Here is a 22,208-nt window from a genome sequence, read left to right on the forward strand (position 1 = left end):
TCATGTAATCATGTGTAAATACTCTAGACATACCGAGGATTCATTAAGTTCAAGGGCTAGTTTTCACCCTTGCATGTGAAAAAAAATCAACTAACTTTGAATATGCGCGTCTTTACTCCGTGCAAATATCGTTTAAATTTCGTGTCTTTTTTTCTTTATTGATTTAAAGATCTAGATGACAGCTAGAAAAGTTCTGTGGTGAACAGGTAGAAACAGAGACAAAGCAACGTTTATTCCGATTGTATGAAGTAAATCCGATAAAGTGTGTAATAATCCATTTTTTTTTACGATCATTGATAAAACAACCGACGTAACATAAAATGATATCAACCACGTGGAGTATTGTTTATGTTAAGTAACGTCCTTCACCTAGAGTATTTTATTCGTCCAATCATCTTGGCAGATTTCGGAGGTATGTGACTTCCGGGAAGATAATCTCGCTGATTCCGGTGAAAACTAGGTTTTTGATGATGTTAGTGATTGCCGGTAAACTAGAGTTTTCTGGTTTGATATGACTGTTCGATGACCCCCAAAATATTCTTATATGCTGTCCGGTTTATATTTACTGGAATTAGAGAGAGAGAGAAGTGGTATTATTAGCTTTAGAGTGGTTGACCTTATCGGCCAGTGACCCTAAACGATAGCATATTATTCTCAGACGAAGAACAAGAGACATTTTAACAGGTTGGTGTTGAACTAGCAATTTATTTAAAAGTTTTTTTTATGTCATCTTTATTTGTACTTGAAATCTGTTGATTTCATGTAGTGGACGATCTTGAATATTGCTTGATCAGCTCAATCTTGTCAATGATAAACTGACGGATACGAACTTTGTAGGGTCCGTCATTTTTCTATCTCTAATAGTATGACTGTAAAATTATACATGACTGAGAACCACGTTATTTAAAGAAAAGCAAACACAGTGCTTGTTTGCTTGATTCAACTGACACTAATATCTGTTGATTCTTAGAGAAATGGTTATACAAATGGAGTAGTTTGGGCTATAAGGACTATTGATATTGGCCTGGGTGGCTCAGTGGTTGAGTTCCTGACTAGAGTTGAAAGGGTCCCAGATTAAATTCATGGTCCAGCTTAAGTTTTCATTGTTTTTATATAGTCATTCCTCCTTTTGTATTACATTTGGTGCCTTGATCGGCCCCTGGAAGTGACGGGTTAACTCCAGCCAGGGGAAGAACCTGGAATGAACTTTGAGGGCAGCAAAGATCATTTAAGGGGGAGGAATGTAGTAGTTGGCGCTTTATGGACCATGATTATCGAGTTGGGTAGCACAGTGGTTGATATCCTGACTAGAGATGCAGGGGTCCTGGGTTCAATTCCTGGTCCCATTATATGTTTTCAATGTATTTACATGCTCATTCCTCCTTTCGTATTACACTTCGTGGTTTGTCCTGCCCCTGGAACTGATGGGTTAACTCCTGCCATTGAAGGAAGAACCTGGGTGTTATTTTCGAGGGCAAAGATCATTTACGGTGGAAGGAATATTAGTAGTAGTTGGGGCTATACGGACTGTGGATACCGGCCTGGATGGCTCGGTGGTAGAGCTTTTGACTAGAGTTGCAGGGGTCCCAGATACAATTCCCAGTCCAGCCGATGTTTCCATTGTATTTATATGCTCATTCCTTCATTTCCAATAATCCTATTACACCTGTATTGTTATAAATTTAGAGTTTCACTCTGAACCATGACAGGATTAAAGTATATTCTATTTACAGGACATAGACAGAACCATCTCCAATGAGTGCGGACCAGCCCACCTTACCGATCCTGATACACGAGGAACACCATCATCATGAGGGTGAAACTGTGGAGGAGAGTAAGCGATCCCACACGGTGGATGCAGCCATTGACTTCATAGGGGGGATCAATGGTAGGACATAGGTCATCTAATACTCAGAGTACTGTAATTGTAGAAACAGTACATCTACAGATCTCATAGAAATGATGTACAGATCTCACTCGCAGCAATAATGTACAGATCTCACTCACAGCAATAATGTACAGATCTCACTCACAGTAATAATGTACAGATCTCACTCACAGCAATCATGTACAGATCTTACTCATAGCGATGATGTACAGATCTCATTCACAGCAATGATGTACAGATCTCATTCACAGCAATAATAACAGATCTCACTCACAGTAATAATGTACAGATCTCACTCACAGCAATAATGTACAGATCTCACTTACAGCAATAATGTACAGATCTCACTCACAGCAATAATGTACAGATATCACTCACAGCAATAATGTACAGATCTCACTTACAGCAATAATGTACAGATCTCCTTTACAGCAGTAATGTACAGATCTCACTCACAGCAACAAGGTACAGATCTCACAACAATGATGTACAGATCTCACTCACAGCAATAATGTACAGATCTCACTCACAGCAATAATGTACAGATCTCACAGCAATATTGTAAAGATATCACTCACAGCAATAATGTTCAGATCTCACTCACAGCAACAATGTACAGATCTCTCTCACAGTAATAATTACAGATCTCACTCTTAGCAATATTGTACAGATATCACTCACAGCAATAATGTACAGATCTCACTCACAGCAATAATGTACAGATCTCACTCACAGCAATAATGTACAGATCTCACTCACAACAATAATGTACAGATCTCACTCACAGCAATAATGTACAGATCTCACTCACAACAATAATGTACAGATCTCTCTCACAGTAATAATTACAGATCTCACTCTCAGCAATATTGTACAGATATCACTCACAGCAATAATGTACAGATCTCACTCACAGCAATAATGTACAGATCTCACTCACAGCAATAATGTACAGATCTCACTCACAGCAATAATGTACAGATCTCACTCACAGCAATAATGTACAGATCTCGCTCACAGCAATAATGTACAGATCTCACGTACAGTAATAATTACAGATCTCACTCACAGTAATAATGTACAGATCTCACTCACAGCAACAACGTACAGATTTCACAGCAACAAAGTACAGATCTCACTCATAGCAATATTGTACAGATATCACTCAGAGCAATATTGTTCAGATCTCACTCACAGCAATATTGTACAGATCTCACTCACAACAATAACGTACAGATCTCGCTCACAGCAATAATGTACAGATCTCACTCACAGTAATAATTACAGAGCTCACTCACAGTAATAATGTACAGATCTCACTCACAGCAATAATGTACAGATCTCACTCACAGCAATAATGTACAGATCTCACTAGCAGCAATGATGTACAGATCTCATTCTCAGCAATAATGTACAGAACCTACTCACAGCAATAATGTTCAGATCTCACTCACAGCAACAACGTACAGATCTCTCACAGCAATAATGTACAGATCTCACTCACAGCAATAATGTACAGATCTCACTCGCAGCAATAATGTACAGATCTCACTCACAGCAATAATGTACAGATCTCACTCACAGCAATAATGTACAGATCTCACTCACAGCAATAATGTACAGATCTCACTCACAGCAATAATGTACAGATCTCACTCACAGCAATAATGTACAGATCTCACTCACAGCAACAACGTACAGATCTCTCACAGCAATAATGTACAGATCTCACTCACAGAAATATTGTACAGATCTCACTCACAGCAATAATGTGCATATCTCACTCACAGCAACAATGTACAGATCTCACTCACAGCAATAATGTACGGATCTCACTCACAGCAATAATGTACAGATCTCACTAGCAGCAATGATGTACAGATCTCCCTCACAGCAACAATGTACATATCTCACTAGCAGCAATGATGTACAGATCTCACTCACAGAAATATTGTACAGATCTCACTCACAGCAATGATGTACAGATCTCACTCACAGAAATATTGTACAGATCTCACTCACAGCAATAATGTACAGAACCTACTCACAGCAATAATGTTCAGATCTCACTCACAGCAATATTGTTCAGATCTCACAGCAATAATGTACAGATTTCACTCACAGCAACTGTGGTTTGACAATATTAAAAACAACAAGGAATTTTAGGGCAAGTGATGGAAAATCCTTGAATGTACATGTATGTAACCTTATATAGGGAAAAACCACTTTTTAAAAAAGATTGTTTGCTTTGCCTTTTGCTGACTACCGGTATGCTGAAACTTAGAGTTGATAGGAATTTATTTCTGTTTATAAGTGTGTGAAAAGTAAATTGAGAACCTTTCATATTTGATGCCACTGGTCAGATCTTAATCTGTTTAAAACGATTCAGGCTCAGAATGTGTATTTGTTTTTTATGACTTATTGTTTTTTTTTTCATACATACAAAATTAATAAATCAAGACATGAAGCTATTATAATTTTTATAGTTGTATACTTCACCCACACATGAGTAAATGTACATTGATTCTCCAACATTTGTGGTAGATGGTTATATATTTTGCTTTAAGACAGTAAAAAAAAAAGAAGAGAGAGAGAAAAGATAGCATAATGCCTTCTTTTGTGATTCATGTGGGTATGAAGGGGATGAGCATTGCAGAACATACATGTATACATAACCACTGAATACTGGATTCTGTATTTTATTTTAATTAAAAAAGACAGACCAAAGACAGCATTTTACTCTGGTTATCTTGACGTTTTACTCTGGTTATCTTGACATTTTACTCTGGTTATCTTGACATTTTACTGTGGTTATCGACATTTTACTGTGGTTATCTTGACATTTTACTCTGGTTATCTTGACATTTTACAGTGGTTATCTTGACGTTTTACTCTGGTTATCTTGACATTTTACTGTGGTTATCTTGACATTTTACAGTGGTTATCTTGACATTTTACAGTGGTTATCTTGACATTTTACTCTGGTTATCTTGACATTTTACAGTGGTTATCTTGACGTTTTACTCTGGTTATCTTGACATTTTACTCTGGTTATCTTGACATTTTACAGTGGTTATCTTGACATTTTACAGTGGTTATCTTGACATTTAACAGTGGTTATCTTGACGTTTTACTGTGGTTATCTTGACATTTTACAGTGGTTATCTTGACATTTTACAGTGGTTATCTTGACATTTTACTCTGGTTATCTTGACATTTTACTCTGGTTATCTTGACATTTTACAGTGGTTATCTTGACGTTTTTCTCTGGTTATCTTGACATTTTACAGTGGTTATCTTGACATTTTACAGTGGTTATCTTGACATTTTACTCTGGTTATCTTGACATTTTACTCTGGTTATCTTGACATTTTACAGTGGTTATCTTGACATTTTACTCTGGTTATCTTGACATTTTACAGTGGTTATCTTGACATTTTACAGTGGTTATCTTGACATTTTACTGTGGTTATCTTGACATTTTACAGTGGTTATCTTGACATTTTACAGTGGTTATCTTGACATTTTACTCTAGTTATCTTGACATTTTACTGTGGTTATCTTGACATTTTACAGTGGTTATCTTGACATTTTACTCTGGTTATCTTGACATTTTACTCTGGTTATCTTGACATTTTACAGTGGTTATCTTGACATTTTACAGTGGTTATCTTGATATTTTACAGTGGTTATCTCGACATTTTACTGTGGTTATCTTGATATTTTACTGTGGTTATCTTGACATTTTACTGTGGTTATCTTGATATTTTTCCATAAGACTCTTCTTTTAATCATATAGAATTTGTAAACTGTAAATTTTCCTTATTGATGCCTTGAATTGCAAGGTTTTTGTGTGGAGGAACTAGTACAAATTTTTGTGCGCCGTAGAATGCAATTTTTTAAACTGTACAGAATTGAAGCTCCCAGGTCGTCCATCTAAATTTTTAGACCAAAATCCAGACCTGCAGCCAACGTAAATAATGAATGAAAGCAAATATTGAAAAAAAAAATAATGAAAAAACATTTCTGATTTTATTAATATTTTTGATCAAAGCAGTGTTAAATCATTTTTTAAATGAAATATTTTGGATTGCCAAACAATAAATTTGGAAAGACACATTGGGTACCAAAAAGCTCCCTGGATTGCTCAGATTACTTCCTCAAAATCATAATCCCAAATCCTATTTTCAAATGAGCATGGTCAGAAGTATAGCTTTCCAATGAAATGCCATTTTAACCAGTTTTATTTTATGCATTTTCTCAGGATAAAGATTGATCTCTGCTTGGCCCCACCAAATTCTAATCCTGAACAAATCTCAAATTTACATTAAATTTTTGTTGTTGAAAATATGAGAACATTACATTTCTAGAGGGTGAATGCTTATTCTTATGAAGTAATTGTGTGATTGTAATCAGAACATTAATAGTTGAATATGTGTGCAAATTCTAAGTATAGAGTTTACTTGATTTGGTTCAATTTAGGCATAGCCAAATACTAGTTTTAGGAGGCAGAAAAACAGGATGTTAGGACAAAAACTTTATACCCTCAATATTCTGTTTTTGATGATAATGTTCACCCTGTTGTCAAATGTATTCAGTGGATGAAATATAGATTTGTATTTTGTAAATAAAGGTACTATATATAGTAATTCCTTCAGAGTTCAATGGGGCAATTTATGTATTGAATGGATCTTGTTAAATGAGCAATAAATGTTTTACTTGATCCCTTCAATGTTCACATTAAATTGCCAATATATTTAGCCTCCAAGTTCATAATCATAGAACATATTGAAACGAGTGTCCTTCAACTTACTTAAAATGTTCAACATTCATTGGACAATACTTGTAGCCAATCAGCATTAAAAGGGAAAGACATAGGAGCTAGACATGACTTTGGAGACTGAGACTTGCATAATAAAGTCTAATGGCTTTGAACATCAAAACAAAAGTAAAAAAATATTACAATGGTATCTTATCAAAAGGGAAATATTCTTGGTTAGATGTAAAACAACAAATAGCCAGTCAGTGATTTACTCATTGATCTATAATTCCAAAAGTATATTATTAGCAAAAACTTCCTATATGTTTGAAATGAATTTAGACTAAGAGTCTTAAAATTAGGTGAAAATGCAGAATTGTTTGCATATAGAATGGTACAATGTACTGGTATCTGGGTATTATAAGGTTTCTAAGGGGGAAACAGACCTGGTTCTTATGCCCTCAATGATGTAAAACCCACTTGACAGTAACTGCGATACTGCTCTTTTGCAGAGCAAATTGATATAGTTTGATGAAATATGTAATAAAAGTTACTGTTGTCTCTTATAACACATGTAAACCATTCATTATCTATTTTACCAATCATTGCCAAATGATATCAATTTTCCCTGCAAAAGAGTAGTACAATTATTGTGAAAGGATTAATATGTAATTACGATGGTTGTTGAGTAAATTATGTATTGTGTTTAATAATGAGGGTTGTCAAATGGTAAAGTAAACAAGTATTGAGATAAAATGTCTTTAATGATAATAACAATGACTTTTAATGTTTTTTTTGGTAAAAATGCCATACAGTGGTTTCATTAATATTCGTGTCCATCAATTTTCATGGATTTAGTGAAATCACAGTTTCAAGGATTAGTAAATTTATGGTCAATGATACTATCAATACAATATGTTACTTATAATTACACATTTTATGGATGAATTTAATCCACAAAATTGGGTATTTGATGAATATTAATGAAACCCCAGTATCAATTGGTGACCTTAGAGCAACCTTTTCATACCTTGTGCATATATAGGCAGTAATAGTTGTTGTTTTTTTGCTTTATTAGAAATGGTTTGAATTAAAATCAAGTAAAATAGGTCGGTGATCAAGGTTACTGACAGTGTATAAATGGTCATTTAAACCACAATGTATGGACTTACAGTGGTGATATTGAAAAGGAACCTATTATGGATGAAGATATATAAAATTCCCGAAAAATTGAAAAGTACAGTGTGTATACTGTGTTAACTACCCATCATCTCCATCTACCTCTCTTTAAAATATAAGAGAGCATATATATGTTCATATTATGTAGAGTTTAAATTTTGTCAATATAAAGAAGGTTGGAATGATGTGGTTCTATTCGTAATTTGCAACTGTACAGTGTATCTGCATGGGGAAGGCTTGTGAAACAAAAATCATGAACGGAAATTACATTCCCTACCCGGCTAGCTGGATAGATATCTCTGTTGTTGTCAAAGTGATAACAGTTAATTTTATGAAAAAATGATCCTACCTCAAAGTTAAGTTTGCCCAGTTGTTGATGCTAGATACTGTCAAATTTACATTTTTATCAATGCAAAATACTGTATCCATCCATCCCATATTTTGCAGGTCATCATTAAATTGTCATTATGATTTATCTGTACCCGGATCTTACGGAATGCAGAAGGTATTTTCATGATATCAGATATACTTTATACTTTTTGTGGTGATTTCTAAATGTACAAACGCCTGAAGTGGAATTTAAAACAAAACCAAGAAACAAACAAAAGCCTTCACAAATTTGCAAATGTTTGGTATTTTTTGCTGGCCATTCTTGTACCTTCTCTATCTGTGTAATTACTAGCAGAAACTTGGTTCTAGTTCCAGCAATCATTATCAGCTTATGTGATCAAATCTTCTCAATGGGGCCAAGGCTGCCAAAAATCTCCTAATTTCGATAAATTACAAGTTGTCCAATTATCTCTTCAGAGTTGTGTAACAAAAATTAGAAGTCATTCTGAAGTAGGGTTAACCTTGCCATATGTTTATTATGGCTCAACAATCAAATATCAGAGTTTATGTGTAGGCATTGGATGTGTTAAATTAATGTACTTAGTTATTAGATATGTTTAGATGTAGGTTTTACACCTGTATTTGTAATATGTATTTTATTTATTTGGATGATTTGGTATTATATGGGTTAAGATGTAGCTATTGTATATGGCTAGATGTATGTATTATTAGGTCATTTGTGGTTAAATAAAAATGTGAATATGGAGATATTTCATTAAGTCTTCCTTTCTTGTCTCCATTTCATTGTCAGACCTTATAAAATGTTAGTTTTGAGGTAAAGTGATATCTATGATAAAGCACATAATTGTTTAAGATATGTGTATATTGCTGTTTGATGTGACCATGCCTAATAAGGGCAAGATTTTTCTGATGCAGTGAATAATTACCAAACACCTTTTCTCAGATGCAACAAATTCATATATTTTTGGTTCTCTTTTATCTAAATCTAGATTTAAAAGGAAATGCTTGCTCTTATCCTGAAACCATTAACTTAAAGTCAATATCAGTTCCAAGGCTATAAGGGTTTGGAAACTCTGAAGAATAAATTTGAAGAATGTTTTTACAAATTGTCCTTTGCAACCACCAAAAACTACTGTATGGACATGATTTCTCTTAAAACCATTTAAATCAATATGAGATGTATTTTTTTTATTGTACAGGTGCCATTGCCTCTGTGTATGTGGGCCAGTCTTTAGATACAGTGAAAGTCAAGATGCAGACTTTTCCCCATCTGTACAGGAACGCCCTGGACTGCTTCCTACAGACTTACCGACAGGACGGGGTCGCCCGGGGCCTGTACGCAGGCACAGTCCCCGCCCTGGTGGCGAACATAGCCGAGAACTCAGTCTTGTTCCTGTTCTACGGCCTTTGTCAGAAGGCAGTCATGGTCTTGAGGGGTAGGGCTGAGGTCTCCCAGCTGAGCCCTGTGGAGAATGCCTTCTCAGGGAGTGGAGCAGCCTTCTTCTGTGCATTTACACTCACCCCCACAGAGCTGGTCAAATGTAGACTGCAAGCCATGAGAGAAATGGCCTCTCAGGGAAAGCTTGAAGGAGGACTAGAAAGGTTAAAACTGTAAGTGATCATCCTTCTGGATTTTGAATGAGGAATAACTATCAATTTCTTTGCAGTATAAGCATTTAGGAAAGCTGTGTAGAAGAAATCAATAGCTTGTTCTGATTTGCTAAAATAAAACACATTTGTATTGCAAAACAGAAGATGCTGGACATAAGAAACTTTAAATTTAAAAAAGGATTAATGCTGGTTCTTTGATTGAGAATATTTAGTCTTAATTTTTGTTAGCACTGTTTGTTTAACTAGCTTTGAAGGACCTCTGATGCATGGATTCCATTTTAAAAGATAGTGGAGTTTGCTATATCTAGTTCTTTGAGATAATTAATGGTTGCAAGTGGATTTAAATAACATAAGAGTAAATTAATAAAATTATGTTTATTGATGTTCCTTTTACAAGTGATCAGAAGTAACAAAGGATCACAATGGGTCTTAATAGTCCATTCTCTACCTCTATGGATTTGTCCTAGTATCTTTTTTATTTCAGTATTTCTACAATCTTGCTTTTGCTTGGGGCACCTGCTAGATTGAGGTCTTCTTGTGCATAACAAGAGCACTTAGAGCTGTGTTTTGACTTATTTTGGAGTATCTCTGTCTTTGAAGCCTTTTTTTATTATAACTGTGGGCGTCTGCATATGACAATGAGTATTAAATGAAAGCAAAACCTTGAAGCACAAAAACCGCTAACATTTCCTTTATATTTACATAACAGTTTCATTAGGAGATAAATGTAAATATCAAATTAAAAATTAAAGCTGGCAGTGGCACCTGAATGTCACCCAGCTCAGCGCCTGGTGTAGATAGCTCCCACTCACCACGGTAAGCTAAGTCCCCTCTGTCTCGGGAGCTGTGACGGTGATAGGATGCGACCGGAAGCATCAGATAATGCTTAGTTGCATTTTTTGTGTACCAGGGGAGAAATGCATTATTGATGATGGAAGAGAACTTTTGTCCTTCAGTTGCCTTTTAGGAATGCAAAGTATCATATCATAAAAATATGATCATGGATATTTCTGCTGATTGATAAGCTAATGAAATGTTACGAACTGGAAGTAAACCTAATATTTAATCCATGTTAGAATCAAAGGACAGGTGGAGAATAAACAGTTTTTTGTAAGTTTTGGTACAAGAGTATTATAGGTGATGAATCAAGTTGACAACTAAGCTAATGATTCTGATGGCTGTTGGTATCCGATTCTGGAAACCTGAAAGCTGTTGGTGTCCGATTCTGGAAACCTATGACAGCAACAGGAACTAGTAGCAATGCAGAGGAATCTTTGATTACCACATCCCTGTTTTTAATTTTTATTTCCTAGATAATAAAATGTAATTTCAAATTGTGTCCTGTCCATAGATGAATAGTTTTGTCTTAGTTGTGTTCCAAAATCCCAATGGAGAACCAACTTGGCCCACACCTACCCCAAAATAACACACAAAACATTAAAATAAAAACCCAACATATTCACCAACAGCTGACAAATGAAGTAAGATTGTTGGCAAGAAAAGAAGAGTACATGTCAAATATATTACCACTGAACATTTATTTTGTGTTTTCGCTACAGAAATTAGTCCTTTTACCTAAGTATTTCATGGGAGTTTTTCATTATTATCCTCTTGAAATATCAAATTTTGCAGAAATAAATCAAACAAAACTTAATTCCATTTGAAAAGTGTATAATGTTTTTTTTTAAAAGCATCCCTAAAATCAATGGGAGATTAAATTATATTCATGATCAATATAGAATCGAAAAGAACTGTTCTGGTTTTGCATTTGTTTAGATAGTATTAGTCCCTATACCTAAGTATTTCATGGGAGTTTTTCATTACTATCCTCTTGAAATATCAAATTTTGCAACAACAACAAAAATCAAACAAAACTTAATTCCATTTGTCTGGTTTTGCATTTGTTTACATAGAAATTTATAACTGAGGTTTTTTTAAAAAGTACAATCTATAATTATCTTGGAAGATATCATTGATACTTTACTACATGAATTTCTGTTTGAGGAAAGCAGCAAGTATAATTATGTAAGCTGTCACAAAATTATCTGATGATAAATGGTGTCTGAACTGGTACTATTTGTCTTAATTTTATTATAACTAAATTTTATATTGTGTATTGTAGACCAATTTGTAGCGATTGAATGTTGTTTGTATTTTGTAGAGGACCATGGGGCATCACCAAAGAGGTTCTTCAGGTGGAGGGTATAAGAGGGCTATTCAAGGGGCTGACCGCCACAATGGCCCGTGAAATGCCTGGGTATTTCTTCTTTTTTGGGGGTTATGAGTTCACCCGCCACATGTTGACACCTGAAGGAAAGACAAAAGATGAGATAGGTCAGACTCTCTTATTGATAAAGAATGTTAACATTGTATGAAACCAGATGTCTTGAGGATTAGGCAGACAATTGTTGTTCACTAGGGGTAAGGTCGCCAGTCTGACACAGACTGCTGCAGTGGACTGCTGCAGTGTCTGTACGACACAGACTTCTGCAGTATCAGTGTGACAAGGACTGCTGCAGTGTCTGTACGACACAGACTTCTGCAGTGTCTGTGTGACATGGACTGCTGCAGTGTTAGTGTGACAAGGACTGCTGCAGTGTCTGTATGACATGGACTGCTCCAGTGTCTGTGTTACATGGACTGCTGCAGTGTCTGTGTTACACGGACTGCTGCAGTGTCTGTGTGACATGGACTGCTGCAGTGTCTGTGTTACACGGACTGCTGCAGTGTCTGTGTGACATGGACTGCTGCAGTATCAGTGTGACAAGGACTGCTGCAGTGTCTGTATGACATGGACTGCTCCAGTGTCTGTGTGACATAGACTGCTGCAGTATCAGTGTGACAAGGACTGCTGCAGTATCAGTGTGACATGGACTGCTGCAGTGTCTGTATGACATGGACTGATGCAGTGTCTGTGTGACAAGGACTGCTGCAGTATCAGTGTGACATGGACTGCTGCAGTGTTTGGGTGACATGGACCTCCATTGTCTGTATGACATGGACTGCTGCAGTGTCTGTGTGACATGGACTGCTGCAGTATCTGTGTTACAAGGACTGCTGCAGTATCAGTGTGACATGGACTGCTGCAGTGTCTGTATGACATGGACTGATGCAGTGTCTGTGTGACAAGGACTGCTGCAGTATCAGTGTGACATGGACTGCTGCAGTGTCTGGGTGACATGGACCTCCATTGTCTGTATGACATGGACTGCTCCAGTGTCTGTGTGACATGGACTGCTGCAGTGTCTGTGTTACAAGGACTGCTGCAGTATCAGTGTGACATGGACTGCTGCAGTGTCTGTATGACATGGACTGATGCAGTGTCTGTGTGACATGGACTGCTGCAATATCAGTGTGATATGGACTGCTGAAGTATCAGTGTGACATGGACTGCTGCAGTGTCTGTGTGACATGGACCTCCATTGTCTGAATGACATGGACTGCTCCAGTGTCTGTGTGACATGGACTGCTGCAGTGTCTGTGTTACAAGGACTGCTGCAGTATCAGTGTGACATGGACTGCTGCAGTGTCTGTATGACATGGACTGCTCCAGTGGCTGTGTGACATGGACTGCTGCAGTGTCTGTGTGACATGGACTGCTGCAGTATCAGTGTGACATGAACTGCTGCAGTATCAATGTGACATGGACTGCTGCAGTGTCTGTGACAAGAACTGCTGCAGCGTCTGTGTGACATGGACTGCTGCAGTGTTTGTGTGACATGGACTGCTGCAGTATCAGTGTGACATGGACTGCTGCAGTATCAGTGTGACATGGACTGATGCAGTGTCTGTGTGACATGGACTGCTGCAGTGTCTGTATGACATAGACTGATGCAGTGTCTGTATGACATGGACTGCTGCAGTGTCTGTGTGACATGGACTGCTGCAGTGTCTGTGTGACATGGACCTCCACTGTCTGTGTGACACGGACTGCTGCAGTGTCTGTGTGACATGGACTGCTGCAGTGTCTGTATGACATAGACTGATGCAGTGTCTGTATGACATGGACTGCTGCAGTATCAGTGTGACAAGGACTGCTGCAGTGTCTGTATGACATGGACTGCTCCAGTGTCTGTGTGACATGGACTGCTGCAGTGTCTGTGTGACATGGACTGCTGCAGTGTCTGGGTGACATGGACCTCCATTGTCTGTATGACATGGACTGCTGCAGTGTCTGTGACAAGGACTGCTGCAGTGTCTGTGTTACATGGACTGCTCCATTGTCCGTGTGACATGGACTGCTCCATTGTCTGTGTGACATGGACTGTTGCAGTGTCTGTGTGACATGGACTGCTCCATTGTCTGTGTGATATGGACTGCTGCAGTGTCTTTGTGACATGGACTGTTGCATTGTCTGTGTGACATGGACTGCTCCATTGTCTGTGTGATATGGACTGCTGCAGTGTCTGTGTGACATGGACTGCTGCAGTGTTTGTGTGACACGGACTGCTGCAGCGTCTGTGTGACATGGATTGCTGCAGTGTTTGTGTGACATGGACTGCTGCAGTGTCTGTGTGACATGGACTGATGCAGTGTCTGGGTGACATGGACTGCTGCAGTGTCTGTGTGACATGGACTGCTCCATTGTCTGTGTGACATGGACTGCTCCATTGTCTGTGTGACAAGGACTGCTCCAGTGTCTGGGTGACATGGACTGCTGCAGTGTCTTTGACAAGGACTGCTGCAGTGTCTGTGACAAGGACTGCTGTGTGGTTGATATATCAGTGAATTGTGCAGTGTCAGTGTGACACAGACTGCTGCAATCAGTGAATGTCATTGTGGTCAATATATCAGTGAATTTTTCATTGTCTGTGTGGTTGATATTTCAGTGAATGATTCAGTGTCTGTGTGGTTGATGTATCAGTGAATGTTGCAGTGTCTGTGTTGTTTATATTTCAGGGGCTGCAAGGACAGTGGTGGCAGGTGGTGTTGGGGGACTGTGTCTCTGGTCATCCATCTTCCCAACAGATGTGGTCAAGTCTCGGATACAGGTGGAGAGCACAGTTGGAAAGATAGCCCCAGGATTCCTGACCACATTCAACAAAATCCTCAAAACAGAAGGTCAGAACATAGCGTGTATATTATATACACATAAGCACATCTATATATATATATATACACACTTCTACATGTGTGCACATCTACATTACACACATGTAAATGTAAACTTTAATTTATGTATACCCATCTACAAACATACTTATTTACACACAGGATGAATGACCATCTTTAAGTCCTCCTTAAAGATAGCTTATAGGTGTTTAAAGGTAGCTTAAAGACGATCTTTAAGCCACCTTTAAGCTACCTTTAAGCTATATGTATTGCTTAAAGGTGGCTTAAAGAAAGCGTAAAGATGGCTTAAAGGCAGCTTAAAGACTATCTTTAAGCCACCTTTAAGCCACCTTTAAGGACAACTTATAGGTCCTTAATGTCCAAACTTCTTTAAGCCACCTTTAAGCCACCTTTAAGCTACCTTTAAGCCACCTTTAAGCCATTAAAAAAAATTAATTCAATATTGTGCTTAATTTCCAACAAAATGTATTAACTTTATGAAAGAAAAGGTATTAAAACGGTTTTTGTTCTAGAAAGAAAAATGAAAAAAAAACACAAAAAAAAAACGGCCGCGGTGAGAATTGAACCCGGGACCCTTAGTTTACTAGCATCACCACACATCCTCTACGCCACGGCAACTTACATATTTATAAGCGTTTTTATATGCTATATATCAGTGGATATTGAATCACTGTATTGAATGTGTTTACTTGAAAAGATTTTGACAAACCATTCAGTTTGTAACAATCAATTATATCTAATTTATAAATTACATGCACGCATGTATTTAGAATGAAATACGGAACTTGGTCTTCAGTGAACAAAAATATATTATACCTAAATGGAAACCGTTAGGTTCACTATAGTAGGCTTTCTTAGTTAATACATTTAAACCGAGTAGATATACGTAATTCATCTAATTTATAGCTATAAAAATGTAAGAAAGAAAATGAAATCATTTCTTTTATTAAATGCATTGATACTATTAGGGTATTTGTTCAATTTCCCGCAATTTCCCGGTTTTCATGATCGCGGCGCCGTTCCAATATGTTTAAATATTTACATGTAATTGTATGTACATGATTTTTAAACTATCAATTCTATAACAAAAAAAATTACCAATTACCGGTGACGTATTTACTGCATGTGGCAATTGCAAATGACTTGTACATACAATTGTATGATGTGCCAGGCCGGGTATATTTGACATATTTACCCTTATACATATATTTAAATAATCAACCCCTATTTATGATCACCGGTACATTAATTAATTAGCCTCAAGATTTTACTCTTACATACATGTATCGTTAATTTGTAGACGTAAAATATTTGAAACCCAGAGCTAGGAAATAATACTTTGAAAATGAATTAGAAATGTAAATTAACTTTTCTTCACTAGACTTATCGTATACTCGTACATACTAAGATTCAACGCCTTTAGAAACCCTGACGTGCACCTGGGCACACGACACACCTGTTGTGTATATCTTGTATATTCTGTGTTAGTTCCAGGGTTTTTTTTAAGTTGGACAAACAATAGACTTTAATTAGATATACACAAACATGCACCTGGGCACACGACACAACTGTTGTGTATATCTTGTATATTCTGTGTTAGTTCCAGGGGTTTTCTTAAGTTGGACAAACAATAGACTCTAATTAGATATACACAAACGAACAAAACTATGTCTAGACAAACAAAGCAGTAATATCCTGCCCGATATAACAAAGGCAGTTGAGAGTCTTTTCATCTTTAACATGTATCTAGCAGATCTAGAGTTAGAAATAATGAAAATTGAAAAAAAAAATACAAACCTTAAACCGATTAACAAATTAAATCATGCATTTTTGGTTCATTATCTTTATTTTGTTTAATAACCAGATGAACTGAGAGAGAGAGAGAGAGAGAGAGAGAGAGAGAGAGAGAGAGAGAGAGAGAGAGAGAGAGAGAGCGCTTTTTTTCACCGATTAATTTATAATAGGAAACAAACATACTTTAATTAGTTTTATGCACATATTAAGATACGGAGACTGCGCTCATCCCTACAATAATTTTGAATTTTTTCATCATCCCATCCGCTCATCCCTACAATAATTTTGAATTTTTTTCACCGATTAATTTATAATAGGAAACAAACATACTTTAATTAGTTTTATGCACATATTAAGATACGGAGACTGCGCTCATCCCTACAATAATTTTGAATAATTTTGAAACCCCCAAAAAATTATAAAGAATTTTATAACGGCAATCTGTGTCAATCGGAGCGTTGCTGATGATAGCGATCTGTGTTTAATGGAGCGACGATTAAAACCGCCTGGAACCCCCCCCCCCCTTCCTTGGAAATTATAATATCACTCGGATGACCCCCTCCCATCTCTATAAAAGAGCTTTTGCATTAAATATATGTTTTTATTGTTCAGCTTGATCAATATTGACTTAAAGGCCACTTAAAGACAGTGTAAAGGCAGTGTAAAGAGAGCGTAAATGCCACTTAAAGATGCTTAAAGGTGGCTTAAAGGTGGCTTAAAGGTAGCTTAAAGAAGTTTGGACATTAAGGACCTATAAGCACTTGCTTAAAGGTGACTTAAAGGCGGCTTAAAGGTTGTATAGCCTTTAAGCTCCTTTAAGTCACCTTTAAGCCACCTTTAAGGACTTGCTTAAAGATGGTTTTTCGCCCTGTGACAGATTAGCATACCTATATGTGTACACATATTCCTGTTCACACATCTCCTAGGACATATCTTCAACTGATGCACTCAGGTCTCTGTATAAACACCTCTATATGTACAGTTAATCTCGTTTAGTACGGACACGGATATAGCGAATTTTCAGATATAGCAAAGTTTTTTTTAATCCCCTGTAAAATTCTTAGCAAATCTTTGCAAAATTTTTCTGTTATAACGAATTCGGATATGATGAATTAACGGATATAGCAAACTGTTTTTGAGTCCCGTAGAGGTGAATAATAATGAAATTTAACAACTTTATAACAAATTTCTTTACAGTTTAAAAAAGTATGCACTACCAATTAATAAAATAGTTTGAATAAATTTATTTTCATATATTTTTATCAATTCACAATTCGATTATTAAAGGTACCAAAGTAATGAATTTTTATTTTAAGCTTAAATTAGCAAAAATTATAGTCTGGTGAAAGAAAACATGTATATAGTGAATTTGCACTAGTTAGTACAACGAATTTGTTACACGGATATTACGAAGTACGGATATAACGAAGTAATTCCAATGGTCTCTAGGAATTCACTATAACCAAGTTTTAAGGTAATAACTTTTTCTGTTATCATATCTACACACACACACACATAGTGTTTTCATCAATATGTTTCTATATTTGCATGTACAGATATCTATACATCTTTTTATTTACATATACCTTTATTTTCCTACATTTTATATGTATACATATTTACATGTATCTTCATCTATATCATTTATATCTACACATTTTAATGTATACCTATTTTCATATTTTCACGCATCTACATGTACACACATCAGCATGTACACAAATGTGTAGATATATCTACATGCATACATACAACATGTAGTTTACATTGTATTTGCAAGTACTATTTGTATGTACAATACAGCATGTTAAACCCATCCATCATTGCTGTACAATACAACATATCTACTACCCCGCCATTAATGCTGTTCAGTACAACATCCCTACAACCTACTACTTTTATTGCTGTACATTACAACACCTGTATAACCCATTCATTGATGCTGTACAATCCAACATCTGTACAACCCCTCCTATCATTGCTGTACATTACAACACCTGTACATCCCCTCCATTGATGCTGTACAATACAACATTTGTTTTGCCTTGGACTAGAATGCCTCTACACCATTGGATGAATCGCGTCACATGATCGCCGTATAAATTTCTTTACACGGTAAGCGTCAAAATTTATACGGCAACATCGCGGACGAAACGTTATTTGAGCTGATTTTTTACACAAACGTTCAACCATACCTTTAATTTTTTTAAGCCCAAAAATTTTTAGAGTGACCCCCCCTTTGCCCGTGACATAATAAAACGATCCTATATATACAATGGCATCCAGGTTTGCACAGACGACTGACGAGAAAGGTAGAAAATTGTTATATATTATCTTTTGTTGTTTACATACCAAACTTTAGGTCCTCGACAAAACAAAACACTTATTAGGTTTGTTACTGACTGTTTACAGAAATTTGTGGTTTCGGTAAAGTCCATAGAAGGCTCATCTCCGCCTCGCCTTCTATAGACTTTAGCGACCCCACAAATTTCTGTAAACAGTCAGTAACAAACCTAATAAGTAATACTGTACAGCCCCTGCTATCATTGCTATACATTACAACACCTGTACATCCCCTCCATTGATGCTGTACATTACAACACCTGTACATCCCCTCCTATCATTGCTGTACATTACAACACCTGTACATCCCCTCCTATCATTGCTGTACATTACAACACCTGTGCATCCCCTCCATTGATGCTGTACATTACAACACCTGTACATCCCCTCCATTGATGCTGTACATTACAACATCTGTACATCCCCTCCATTGATGCTGTACATTACAACACCTGTACAACCCATTCATTGATGCTGTACAATACAACATCTGTACATCCCCTCCATTGATGCTGTACATTACAACATCTGTACATCCCCTCCATTGATGCTGTACATTACAACACCTGTACATCCCCTCCATTGATGCTGTACATTACAACACCTGTACATCCCCTCCTATCATTGCTGTACATTACAACACCTGTACATCCCCTCCTATCATTGCTGTACAATACAACATCTGTACATCCCCTCCTATCATTGCTGTACATTACAACACCTGTACATCCCCTCCATTGATGCTGTACATTACAACACCTGTACAACCCATTCATTGATGCTGTACAATACAACATCTGTACATCCCCTCCATTGATGCTGTACATTACAACATCTGTACATCCCCTCCATTGATGCTGTACATTACAACACCTGTACATCCCCTCCATTGATGCTGTACATTACAACACCTGTACATCCCCTCCTATCATTGCTGTACATTACAACACCTGTACATCCCCTCCTATCATTGCTGTACATTACAACACCTGTGCATCCCCTCCATTGATGCTGTACAATACAACACCTGTACAACCCCTCCTATCATTGCTGTACATTACAACACTTGTGCATCCCCTCCATTGATGCTGTACATTACAACACCTGTACAACCCCTCCTAGCATTGCTGTACAATACAACATCCGTAAAACCCATCTATTGATGCTGTACAATCCAACATGTACAACTTCCTGCTATTCCTCTGTCCTTTATCAGGCTTTGTAAGCTAAGAATGTGTTAATTATTCACAGGACTCCTCTTTCCCTGTAATGGCTAATGTTACTGAATGGTTCTTTCCATTATCTTGACACGTTCTCTCTGATGCCTGTTGCTGACAGTAGTCAGACTCTTTTAGAACAGGATCTATTTCATCGAACAAGGGCAATAGTTTGACCCTGAATAAGCCTCTGATATTTGAGCACGTGCTATCTAACAATATAAAGCTAAGTTGTATGGATTTGCATTGACATATTGAGACTAATGATAGGGTCATTGCGTAAAGGGAGTACTTCTGGGGACTTAAGTTCCACCAAAGGCGATAGATCTCGTTCAGAATTGGGTTTCATTGAGGATAAATGGAAGTGCTTTAAAACGTTCCATGGACCACGTATCCAGTGACGCGTCATTGTCAACATTCTCTACTCTTGCTCTCAACAGTTGCTGGCATTGATTTGTAATTACTACCTAATTACTATTGACATGTTGTGTTAATAAGTATTTGTTCGTTAACGTGTACAGTAAAGCGTATCCCAGCAAACATTTTGTTTCACCAGTGTATCTGTTTTATAAAACAAAACCGTACTACTTATTATCATGCACTTTTACATTTTTTCATGATTTTGTAATATTCCTGAAATTCTGCAACAATCAGCTATCTTGTACTGTTATTAAGATACTGCATACTGATGAATGCACGGAAATCCCATTTCAAAAAGATTTGCTATAAAACCGTACTGTCGGACACGAGTAACTAAATTTGAAAATCGTTCTGCTATCAAGTGCAGATTTGTGATGTACGTGACAGAGATTAAGACTGGTTGCTGGGAGATGATTTGTGGATTGTTATGTACCCAAGTCCCCAATACGTCCCAACCAAACCCCCTATCCCTGCATCCAACGTCCTACTACAAATCCACAGATTAAATCTCTGTGTTCAGATCATTCTTCTTTGTTTTTCAGGTCCCAAGGCGCTGTACAAGGGTCTCGGTCCAACGTTAGTGCGAACCTTTCCCGCCACTGGCTCCCTGTTTTTAGCATACGAAACCACGAAAAAATTCCTGACAAACTTGGCGGACGGAAGATAATGCTACACTTAGATTTAGGAGTTGCCATACAAATAGATAAATAATTGCATGATGACTTTATGAAAACAGAAGAGCTGGATAATTTGAATCTGTCAATGCTATTGAGAATTGAACGTGATTTGTTTAACTGCATACATCAAACACTTATTGACATCGTTCAGCAGAAAATCGGGCTGTCGAGTTTTGCTGAGATTGATTTGACGTGGTCGAAGGTAAACAGACATCGCTGGAATCGTCAGCATGGGAATACTGTGACAGATGTACAGAATGGAGCCCTCGACTTTTACGTTCTGTAAACTGCTGCAGGAAATTGCAGAGGACAAATGAATTCTCATTTCTCCACAATCACACTGATTCACAGAAGATCTGATTATATTTGGGTTTTTTATGCCCTAAGGAATATTTGTATTGTGATTTCTATATTATTTTTTTATTCTGTATTTTTAGGGGATCGTTTTATTTTCCAGATTGTCTGGCTAAACTAAATATTGATAAAGTGTACTACTATAACTTTAATAAATTGTCGAAAATTTTCGAAGAATGTTTTAAGTTGTAAATACTAGTAATGTGTTAGCTAATTGTTTACAAATAAAATAGATGTATGGAGTGATTATTTAGACTAGTGTTTTATTATTAGTTTAGTGTATGTAGTCTCTAGTTGGCTTTTTTTCATGTTTGTTTGCTTTGTACACAAATACACAAACTACCAACACACTGTTTAATCTACTTAACTAAAATTGTTTAACCTTTGCACTACCAAAGCCAGTACCTCTCGTACCGGGTACCCCCTGTAAACCTGAGTAGGAATGAGGTAACTTGCTCACGGTAATAATGATAACGAAGAGTTTATATTTACATCTTAAACTGTCTTTGTCTGTGATAACATTACGAATCAATTTTGAAGCA

The 22,208-nt window shown here is 36.9% G+C and overlaps 1 protein-coding gene across 1 annotated transcript; it reads left to right on the top strand.

Moving 5' to 3' along the window:
• Positions 1 to 400: 400 nt before the first annotated feature.
• LOC105326068 (mitochondrial ornithine transporter 1) lies at positions 401 to 21,913 on the top strand. The gene is made up of 6 exons (XM_011425910.4): positions 401 to 684; positions 1,734 to 1,888; positions 9,377 to 9,788; positions 11,950 to 12,122; positions 14,688 to 14,849; positions 21,178 to 21,913. The coding sequence occupies exons 2-6, from the start codon at positions 1,756 to 1,758 to the stop codon at positions 21,300 to 21,302; spliced, it is 1,005 nt and encodes a 334-aa protein (XP_011424212.1). The 5' UTR covers positions 401 to 684; positions 1,734 to 1,755; the 3' UTR covers positions 21,303 to 21,913.
• The last annotated feature ends 295 nt before the right edge of the window (positions 21,914 to 22,208 follow it).

Source organism: Magallana gigas, chromosome 2 (assembly GCF_963853765.1).
Source record: "Magallana gigas chromosome 2, xbMagGiga1.1, whole genome shotgun sequence".
NCBI classification, from domain to species: Eukaryota; Metazoa; Mollusca; class Bivalvia; order Ostreida; family Ostreidae; genus Magallana; species Magallana gigas.